At 40.8% G+C, this 11,554-nt stretch overlaps 1 protein-coding gene across 1 annotated transcript; it reads right to left on the bottom strand.

Annotated features, from left to right (window-relative positions):
• Window positions 1–559: 559 nt before the first annotated feature.
• Window positions 560–6,975, bottom strand: LOC147202173 (N-acetyllactosaminide beta-1,3-N-acetylglucosaminyltransferase 3-like). The gene is made up of 2 exons (XM_086114921.1): window positions 6,901–6,975; window positions 560–3,437 (listed from the first exon to the last, which is right to left on the bottom strand). The coding sequence occupies exon 2, from the start codon at window positions 3,422–3,424 to the stop codon at window positions 2,288–2,290; it is 1,137 nt and encodes a 378-aa protein (XP_085971047.1). The 5' UTR covers window positions 3,425–3,437; window positions 6,901–6,975; the 3' UTR covers window positions 560–2,287.
• Between the last annotated feature and the right edge of the window lie 4,579 nt (window positions 6,976–11,554).

The raw sequence follows: 11,554 nt of genomic DNA, 5'->3' as shown, positions 1-11,554 counted from the left end.
GCACACCTAAAGCTGTACTACAATTACTGCTAGTGGTCACTTAAAAAAAGTGCAACGATTATCTGCACCAACTGGGCACAGTATCTCTGCTCGATGACTCTGCAGGATGCGTGATGGTCAGATTATTCTGTCGGGTTCAAGAACGAACCGAAAAAATATTTTGGATCCCCAAAATACACAGATTTTATTTTTATTTTTTTATCAAATATGCAAAACCAACAGAATCTAAACAAGAAGCGCTGGTCACAAGTAACCAGGTAAAACAAGGCCTTAAAATATTTACATGACAAACAAGATAAAAAATGATTAAATAATACCAATACTTACAAAACGAGGAACTAAGACAGCAAAACGACGATGGAAGAATGGAAGAGGCCTAGAAAACAACACTTGTGCTAAAAACAGCAAAGTCAAGGATCCAACAGCAACTTGGTAACTCGGCAGTCCTTAAGTACTTGGCAAGGCTTGATTGGAAAACCAGACACAGGTGCACCACTGAAGACCCACGCCCTCCACTCCAGCTGGTGTTGATAGAAAAAAAACAGACAGAGCAAAGCCATGACAAGAACATTTCTATTTATTCATCTACAGACTTAAATAGATATTTACATCCAACTCTGCGGAACAAAAGCAATAGCGGATGAAGTGCAAGTGTGACTTCTGCCTGCAGAGTCCTTATGAGAGGAAACCGAAAATGGAAGAAAAAAAAAATGAACGCAAAGGGCTCCGTTGCCATTGTAAATCGCAATGGGGAACTTTATGAACCACATCTTCTTCAGTCACAGTAGATCATACAACCTTAGAAACCCAGAGAATATTAAAACCAACAGTTTACAAAATCATACATTGTCTTAATTTAAAATAACATGTCAGTACCGGTACATACATTTTCAAAATGCAGTATACATAGAAGTTCTCTAATATTCATTTAAATATCAACACATTCGAAGATCAAATGATGATACCTTGTCAGCACATGGGCATTCAGTGTGTAACAATAACGCACACACAAAACAAAAAAAATATTGTGAACAAGAAAGAGGAAATCCAACAGCAATCTTCTGGTGTGCAGTGACAAGAATAATAATTTGCTACAATGTTTGTTTATCATACAACCATCGTAGTCCATATCAGATTAGATGTGCAGGAAAATTATGTAACCACATTACATTAATTCCTAGTTGTTCTGGTTATCTGATCGGTCAAAATATTACAACCCGTTTCCCCCTGTAATTTCAGGAACCTTTTGTTGTCATCGTGACAGTGCACGACTTGCTATGTCAAACAAGGAAATAGCGATTGGGTTTTCTTTGCTTGCTGTTGCACACACTTCAATGCATTTTAATTGTACGGAAATGTAGGGAAGTTGTCGAATGCTTAATTTCACAGTTCCAGCCAGAAGCAAACCCACTCAGAAGAACAGCAACTAATATCCGATACAGGGATGACGAAGAGTACAGTAAACTGGAGACAAAATTATTTTTTCACCGTGAGAAGCAGTAAAGAAGGGCACTGAAACCTGTACCGGAAACATGTGTCACAAAGCTGCATTAAAAAAAAAACTGCAGATAGGCTCCATCGGAGGACTTTATAGGATCTCGTGCTCTGTTTTTTTTTTTTTTGCTTCAGACAAAATGGTGTTTCTCTTTTGGAATACACAAAAAGTGAAACGCTAATTAATGTGGCCATGAATGATGGCTGACCAGTCCCGCTTGTACCCTGCCTTGAACACAGGTGGGCAAGTATGGCCAATGGGCTGCATACATGCTTTGTTTTTTTAAGCTGCCCCGCAAAGCATTTACATCATCAATAATCCCGTTTTTTTTTTACATTATTTTGTCAATTTTTCCACCTAAATTTAGTTGAGTCAAATGTTTGAATTTTTTAAATCCATTTAATATACGCATTATCATAAATAAAAAAATATGAGTATAATAAAAAAAAACATACAGTCTCAAGATTTTTAAAAAAATAAACTATGTTTTAAATAAACTATCTTAAGTTTTTAATTGAGCAATGATTAAAATTTATGTTGATGGAGATATGAGTGCCTGAAACATTTTTCATGAGAATAAGTTGACCAGAGTCTTTTTGGTAATAGCCAATCATCCACAAAAGACATGTTTTACGTAGAGGGTGCGACCGACTGCCTGACCTTGTTATTGACAGTCGGCCTTACCAAAGTGCAAAACTCTGTTCAAGCAATGTAGACGCAGGCAACCATGCCTGGAATCCAGGAAACAAGAGTCATTTGCCTTCACCTGAGAATCGCAGTTGACTTACATCTCTACCCAGAGGAACCACATTTGAGAGCACGGTCGTGTATTCTTTGCCACATGAGGTACATCTGAGCTGGGAGGAATCGGTGGACCAGCAGCATATCTTTATAGTAGCAAGGGTCGTACGTGTCGACATTGCTGGCGGGGATGTACAGTCCCGCTGTCTTCACCCCAATGTGCGAGCTTGGCGCAAGCGCTGCTTTAGCCAGACACATCCCCATGTAAACGTCATCGATGGGAAGAATGGTAATGGTACGGGACATGTTGTGTATGACTAAAGCTGTGTAGCCCGACAGCAAGAAGCCCCCACCCCCGCAGTAGGGCGGATAAGAGTTGGACTCTTGCACCTGGACTGGGATGTAATATTTGCTCCCAGGTGACCTAATGGGCCCAACGTTCTGGATCAGATGCCCGATGTAGAGGTGTTTGCGCCCGTCGTTGTCTTTAAGGCTCTGGAGGAACTCCACCATATTTTCCGTGTTGGCAAAAACGTCATCGTCACCATTGAACAAAAAACGAGCGTTCCGACAGTTTCTTTCCATCCATTCCAGGAAAAGTACTTGCTTCAAGGTGAGGTTGTAGAAGGAGTCAGTGAAGTCCCACTGGATAATGTCGTTGTACTCGCGCTGCTCTGCTTGGAGGAGCTTATTCAGCCTCATCTTCTCAAAGCCTTGATTCGTCGTACCCGAGAGGAAGAGCCTTCTGATCCAAACCCCATTGTGCAATCGCTCCTTCGCCCAGGTCTTGCGCAGCACCTCTCGGCGCTCGTAATTCGCAGGAGAGCTTTTAATGACCAATAGGAGGAAGACGTCCCCTGACCGTTCAACTCCGCCACATTTATCAGGCAGGTCCAGTAGCAGAGGGAAGCGGCGACAGTGGCGGTAGTACAGAAAGTCTCGAATATGAGCAGGAAGAGCAGCGAAGCCTGTCATGTTGGCTACAGACATGTTTCGATGACAAACTGGGCTCGGCCAAAAGAAGGTATCGGTCTGGTTGGTCGGCTCCATAACGCTATTTCGATCCTTTTTCATGCTTGCTTGGAGGCGAATGCTCTTTTGGTCAATAACATCCACAAGGAGATGGATGATGATGAACGCGCAGAGAATTCCAAGCAGCAAGCACGTCCGAAATCTCAAGTGTATCATCCTCGGAACTGTGCTGAGAGAAAAAAAACAAAGCACAAGACATGATTTATTTATAAACATAATACTGGGTGCAAATGCGCAATTTAGTACATGATGGATTTGACATGAGGAATTAATGAAACATAGTTTACTGTAAAGATTGCGGTCATTTATTCAAATCAGTCGCTGTCGTACCGCGACCTCTCATTTTTGTACCACTATCTTGGTAAAACGCAATCACAAACAGCTGAGGGGCTACTAACCTACCACTGGATATTTTTATAATTAGGTATTTTTAATATTTTACATTACACAGTCTCTCTCTCTCACACACACACACACACACACGCACGTGCGCGCGCGCGCACACACACACATGCAGAAACAAACACAAAATTGCAAAAAAAGTTAACCTTTTTATTCCCTTTTGTATTCCCTTCACATCAACAATGTCACATAAAAAGGCTAACATAATGAAGTGGGAGAGTTTGCACCCCCCTCCCCAAATCAAATCACTGCTTGTTGTGTTTGTTCCAATAAAACTTCAACACGGTCACATATTTTTTCCTGTGGCAGGAATTAAAAAGTGACTCGTTAACAACACTTTATTACGGTATATATAAAACTAAGAAGCCTTTTTGCCATTTCAAAAAATGCTTTTTAATATGTAGGATAACTTGTTTTCACTCTTTAGTTGCACAATGGTAGGCAGTCGAATTCTGAGATTTCCATCATACCGTTTTGTGTCAACCCCACAGAAAGCAATTTTGAGCCCACTCTAGAAGATTTGACTAAATGCTCCACTCCAAAAAAAAAAAAAAAAAAAAAAAGAAGAGTTGTGGCTGTCTGCTCTCAGCCATACTTTCACATTTGAGGTGCTGACGTGAGCTCAAAAACACACATGAGGTGGCCTGGCAAAAATGCTCGCAGCTGCTGCAGTTGGGTGTGGGATGGAAAGTGAATACTCGTTGCCATGTTTCCGTCTTATAGGTGGAATAAGTTGCACGCGTGGTGGAGGGTATTTAGAATCATTTTGCAAACACCAATTCTAATGAAGTTTGGACGTTGCGTAAAACATTAATAAAGGCAGAATACAATAGAGTACTATGCTTTGAAAATCTTTTTCAACCTGTTTGATGAACTTACATGCATGTTTTCGGAATATAGGAGAAAGGCAGAGTACCCGGAGAATAAACCAATGTGAACATGGGGAGAAAATGTAAACTCAACATCGGAAGGCTGTTGCCATGGTTCTAAACCCACATCTGAGACCTGCGAGGCAGACGTACTCAACACTGGTGCACTGGACTGCCTAAAATGAATGTATATTTGCACCAACAACAAAAAACCCCAAACCGTGAACTTGCTTTTGTGGTGTATTCTGATTGAATAGACGTCGAAAAGGATTTGTGGTTACCTACCATTGTATACAATGTCCTAGCTTCACTGGAAGTAGACTTTTCACCTCTGATTTTACAACACGGAGGCTTTTGAAACGACTGGAAAACTTCAACGCCTTGACATGATACTGACCCCACCCTTTTTCCCAACATCACAAAATCCTGTTAACAGCCAATAAAAACACAAATGAGCAAATATAAACTCGGTATGACACACACGCGTTTCTGACGTCACAATAAAACACAAACGGTCGAACCCACAACGGCGTACAGAAACGCCCATGATTATGCTTTACTCAAAAACAGGGCTGAGTTTAGGAAAGTTAATTGAGTTAAAAGTCTAAAGGTTTGTGAATTTTTGCACTGGTCGCGCTGGTGTCACCAACTTTTTGCACCGGCACAAATTTGGTCGCAGCCTTTTTTGGCACGGGCCAGCATGAGCATCTTTGCTGATGTGAAGTCGTCTCAACTGCCATTCCGTCGTCTCGTATGATGTAAAGATCGATAGTCACTGAAGTTATGTTTGGAAAATATTTCACTGTAAAAAGAACTTTCTTTGCAACAAGCACCAGCTGATAAATCAGGTCAGCTATTTTATATAACTTTAAAATAAGACAAAAACAGGAAACGATCGCATGATAAAAACTGACAGGTAAATAGGTAGGTCGGTCGGTCAGTAGCTAGGTAGCTAAATTGGTCAGTAGCATGACCAATTTTTTTGGTCACTTATATAGGTGACTTATGCCCATATTTTGTCATGCCTGTATAACTTCCTCATGCCCGCAGTGAAACACTTGAAGCACTCATCAGTTAACGGTCATACAGTACTTACTGGAGACGCACAGAGCATCGGAATGCGGCAGTTGACACAAGCTAAGAATCGGTTTAGGAGAAACGAAAGTGAGCAAATTCATAAAAGTATTTTTATGAAAAAAATACCCCTTTGAATGTATCCATCAAAACTGAGCATTGATAGTTTTCTAAAGTCAGACGTTTGTATACTGTTCTCATTCTTTCTATCTCATCAAATGACTGACACTTCTTTTACAACTTGGATTTGCCTGATCATTTGTTTAAAACCCTCGTGGCCTGCAGGTACACGTCATGTACACCTGACATGCGTTGTGTGGCAAAAACAAATGCATGCCACGAAGGTTAAAAAAAAAAGTACATTTTCTTTAATTCTCTCTTACTGTCCTGTCGGCAGCTCTTGGTCACATTTAACGATAGGCCTACATCAAATGCGATCATTCACCTTTTTTCAGGCAATATATCATGCTGTACTTGCTGTGATACTTCGTTTCTAACAAATGGCAATGAATAGTCAATGTGTAGATCTGTTCAGAAATTTGAGGATGTGACGGTCACTGTTCTGCAACTGACTGCGCTGGGGCCGGTGGGGGCAAGAACTACAACAACTTGCTTTTCAATGGCTGTTGTAATGGAAAATCATTGTGATTCAGCTTCCTTTTCTATCCTTCAAATAAACACGTGATGCCCCCCCCCCCCCCCCCCCCGACAAAAACCTCCATCAATTTGAAGACACTAACATCCCTTTGGACCTGGATGTGACGCTTTTTATAGGTAAATGGACTTATTTGATATTTGATTGTCAAAGGTGTCAACTTTTATGGTATTCTATCGACCGCAAAAGAAATTGGCCAGGCATGTAATGTTCATGTAATGTCAAACGACGCGATAACGCCCCCTCCCCTCCCTTTTAACGGATTTTATCTTGGAATACGTCCAAACGTGAAATTATTCCTGTCAACTAAACTGCGGACGGTCAAAAGGCTGCTGAACTCCCATTAAAAAAGAGTCAACTCCCGATATAAAAAGATGGTATTTTTCATATTACTACAGAAGCTCCGGTATTTTTGTTAGGTCATTTTTACTTTTCTTTGAAATTGGAACAACTAAAAGTGTTTCTTTCCACACACAACTGCAGTTGAAACAAACCTCGATATGTTTTTGTTAAAAAAAAAACCCGAAGTGTGATCAATGTCTTTCGTTTATATCTTTCGCTTTTCAAACAATTTTAACGGGGGTCCATACTAAATAGTAAGATGTTAGAAAGAAATGGATGAAAGTACTTACTTTGTCAGAGACCTTCTTCAGCTTTTCTTTTTTGAGCGAGCGCGTATGGTGTGCGTGTGCTTATTCACTGCCGAGTAAAACTGTCACCCAGTGAACGGGCGGGGCCAAATACCTGTCAAACACACCATCCATTCTCATCGTGTATTACATTGAAATTTTATTTTTCAGATACAAAATACGCTTTCGACTGTAGGCTACTTATATGTCGACAGTGCTAGCATTGTTTACTGGATATATTTTACGCCGACTGTATTATTATTCTTGATGCTTCATTGGTGTCCAAATAATGAAGTCTATGGCAACCCATTTGAGCATTTATTCCAAATCCCTGATATCAGACATGAGTGTGTTACACTAGTTCGATCTCTTTCAGCACTAGTTCGACACTCAGCCACACTAGTGACACACTTTGTCGAACTAGTTGCACAGAAATCCGCACTAGCCACTAATGTTTGGCAACTAGTGCCACTTTTGTCCAACTATGCTGACAAAATTCTAACTAGTGACACCTGGAAGCACACAAGCAGAGGGAACTTCCCAGCTAGTCAGCTTTTTTATGCCCTAGTGGCCCACTAGACCAAACTAGTGAGGTTCAAAGTTTAAAAAGTGTTAACATGTTAACTAGTGAAACGTGGATTTTTCTAGCATGTTAACTAGTGGCCTATGATTTCCGGCACTAGTTAACTAGTGGGAGCTGAAATATCCACTAGTTAACTAGTGGAGGATAAAACATTGACTAGTGCACTAGTTTAAGACCGTTAAAGCCTTGATATCCAACTCGTGAGTCCAAAAATGTTACTTGCTTACCAGCGATGCCCCAAATATCCACTAGTTCCACTAGTGCGACATTTTGACTTCACTAGTCGAACTAGTGTCGACATCACAAAGGAAAAGTTGAGTCTGTACTTGGGAGTAGTAGGCATGATTCCTCTTAAGTTTCAGTCCTGAATCAGTGTCCTCCATACATGAGCCCTTGTCAGACCCGATCATCTTGTCACGCATACAGTATAGGCACTTAACTTCCAAGCACCCTTTGCCACAGCAGTCACATTCTACTAAACCGTCCGGAGAAACTCCCAAATGTGGATACTTCGGATTTAGGAACAGTCCACAGTTTTGTGTCTTCAAATTGATGTGGTTTTTACAGTTATCTTTGATGTACTGTTGCCTGACAGATTCTTCGTGTTCACACCCCTATTTGACTGCATCGTTTGTAAATCTGTATTCATTGGGGTAACATATTTGCTTCAGCAAACTTAATGGGGGATTTTCACAAGCTGTTGAACAGGCTGCTTTCATTCTGGATGCTGTTATTCTACCAGTTCACAACCTGAACCATAGCTTGCTGTCGGCTTGTTCTGTTGGATCCCTCTCAACATTTTGGGCCTCTTCATCACTAACTGTGATCAAAGGATGCAAAGAGTTACAGTGTTCTAAGAGATCTTCACGGGACATTCCTACACAGCTTTCATCAAACAGCTCACTAAGTACTCCTTGGTATTTGGCCTGTAGACTGCTCGTGATATAATGTTCATTATAATGTCTGCTGGTTGACAAACATACTGGTTTATCAGCCTTTAACTGCTTGAAGAAAGTGTCATACCTTGACTGGGACACAGTTCTAGCCATCTTTTTCACAGGTGTTTCATCAGTTAGTTTACTATCTGAATCCTGTGTATTGGAAACACTGTTGACTTTTTCATCTAACTCTCTTTCAAGTGTCTTTGACGAAGTAAAGTCAATCTTGTGCAATGGGGCATAACTCACAGATGCTTTAGAAGCAGGCAGCATCCAGTAAGCAGGTACCTGAGTAACTGTACTGGCTTCCCTCAGTCTGACTGTGGCTTCCACATAAAACAAGACTGATGCTACATGTGAACAACTCTCTCCAAGTCCAGCCTTGCAATCACAATGTGCTGAAATCACTTTTGACTGACCATCCGTAATAATCCATGGGTTTAGACTTGGATCCGATAACTTCTGAGAGTGCATAACTCTAGCTCTGACAATCCGATGTCCACTCGAAGTCTTGCTGTAAACACGAACATCTCGTACCCATCCACAAACAAAACGCTCTTAGCTCTCCAAACTCTTGTAATTCTGAAAGTCCTTCATTTTGAAAAAAGGGTTTGGCTGACAGATTAAATAGTTCACAAGATCTGGCTAGGTGATTTCGGGAAAAAAATTGTAATCTTCACTCCATTCAGATTTCTCAATCTGATAAGGATCCTTGCCAATAACAGCAATTTTTTCTAAATACAGGCTATGTGCTTGCTTATCCAATGTCAATCAACATACTTCTCCATGTCGTGTGCATTCACAAATCACCAAATTAGTCAGTAAACAACTCTTTCGTGTCAAAGTCTGCGTAGTGAAAAATGCTTGCGCGATCAGCGCGAGCCCTCCAATGTGGCGCGCCGCACGGAATTGTGGGATACTGTTACTATTTTTAGCAAAAAGGACGGAACCTCTATACCAACTAGAAAGGCTGTAGGTCCACTTTTTTATTTTATTTTTATAAGACCAAGGTCTGGTCCCATTCACGGCGGTCATGGGGAGCAGGGCTATATGCCAATTTACTATGGTCAAGCCAAGCTTATACAAATCAACACTCCTCACAACCAACCAATAATGGGGTGCATGAAAATAACAATTATTCACTTTGCCAGTACACAGCAAATAATGAGAGGTATTGTGTTGAGGCAGAGGAACTCTTTTATTTTGTTAAGTTTTGTTAATGTTAATTTTGTTTAAGTTGTGCCTGCTTAATAATAGAAATAGCCCTTTTAGGGAAATAAGACATTTTTACTTGAACTTTGTTAAACAGTAGTTGTCTTTTTTCCCCTTAATTTAACAAAAGCAAAACAAAATACTCATTTTACCAAAATAAATACTAAACATGAAAACAAAAATATTATTTTCATTTGTACAATTCCCCTTTTCACATCCCCTCTGAAATCACTGAAAAATATATCAGAAGAGGAGTTAAGAACCATTTTAAATACTGACACAAGGGAGCACAGGAATGTGCAGTGCTGTTCTTCCACTAAAGGTGAATGCAATGTCTGAGGCATGCAAATATTATTTGAGGACGCCATTGGGATGTTCATTTACCATGTTGCGGTGTTCTGCTGTTAAACAGCTGCAAAGATCCCCGGGTAGACGGGAGCAAAACTGCACACGATCGAAACCTCCCGCGATTCGTCTTGTCTAATTGTCTGTGTGCGGCTCTCCTGTGCTGAAGCTGTGAGCACACTGTGGCGTCGCGCATGCGTCTGTTTCCTGACACAATCATCCATTTTGAATGCGTGACGCTTATGTATGGGCACACCTTAAGTTCAGAGGAGCCAATCAGCGCATCGTTATCGCCGACATGCCCTGCTCAGCCAGGGTCTCCAGTTCGTCAAACATTATACACACACAGTCGCGCTGCTGCGTCCTCTGCAATACATCTGTTCGTGCACGCAAATAATAAAACGGATAATTTTAACAAGCGATCTCGGTAATGCGCAGATTATAGTCCAAAAATATAAAATGTATAACGTAAAAATCACGTTATAATTTATTATTTTATACAATTTGCCGAGGGTCCGTACAGAGGAGGTCCGGACAGAGGAGGTCGGCGGTCCGGTCGTGGATCGCGGTCCGCCAGTTGAGGAAGACGGCTCTATACAGTATCCGCTGTATTGTGGCAGTTGGCGGCGGACACTCTGAACGAGTGGCTCGGGCCTGCAAATCAAGTTAATTGGTCGGGCTCGGGCCGGGTCGGGCTTTTAATACCCGTGGGCCGGGTCCGGACGAATTAATGGCATTTCACTGTATTTCAATGGAGAAAATGTATTCATTATACTGTACTCTGTAAGCTTGGTCACGGAATGGATTTGGATCAACCAACCATACAAATGATGACTGTAGCCTGGAGAGAAAGGCACATCCACACAATAAGATTTAAACCTGAAAATGACTATTATAGACCACAATCATAGGATCCAGTGGGTTCATGTCTGAGTTGAGGGCACATTCGGGAAACTGTGAGTCATTGTAGGTAAACTGCACAATATGACACTATTACTCAATGCATTTGGCAACTTCCTCAGAGTGTGTGCTGGGCTACAATGTTGATACAGTTGAGCAGTGATAGAATCAGTGTGACATCTTTTTGGTTGTTTTTTTTTAGATGACTACGAAAATCGGGGAAAAACACTAGGTTTCACAGTTAGTTATTCGACAAAACAAATGTATGTGACTCCTCAGACACATCACACACATTAATCTGTCTGCAGTGCATTTGTACCATGTGACCAAATATGTCATTAAAAACAAACTATTAATCATACAGAAGACACGAAAGTTTTATCCTGGTGAAGCTGAAATATTTGAGTTAAAATAATTAGCAGATGTTTTTGTTATAAAGACAGACTGTGTGTGTGTGTGTGTGTATATATATATATATATGTGTGTGTGTGTGTATATATATATATATATATATATGTGTGTGTGTGTGTGCTGTGTGTGTGTATATATATATATATATATATACACACACACACACACACACGCACACGCACATATATATATACGCACACACACACACATGCAGTAGTCTTCCTACTCAGGAAACTCAGGTCTTTTGGGTTTCAGGGGTCACTCCTTA

Source organism: Hippocampus guttulatus, chromosome 7, assembly GCF_054856545.1.
Source record: "Hippocampus guttulatus isolate MCC_2025c chromosome 7, RoL_Hgut_1.0, whole genome shotgun sequence".
Taxonomy (NCBI): domain Eukaryota; kingdom Metazoa; phylum Chordata; class Actinopteri; order Syngnathiformes; family Syngnathidae; genus Hippocampus; species Hippocampus guttulatus.
Note: the sequence above shows the minus strand (reverse complement) of the source record. Positions and strands in the feature narration are given on the sequence as shown.

Coding starts and splice junctions, on each gene's coding strand:
- LOC147202173 (XM_086114921.1), bottom strand. CDS start 3,424: ATGATACACTTGAGATTTCGGACGTGCTTGCTGCTTGGAATTCTCTGC.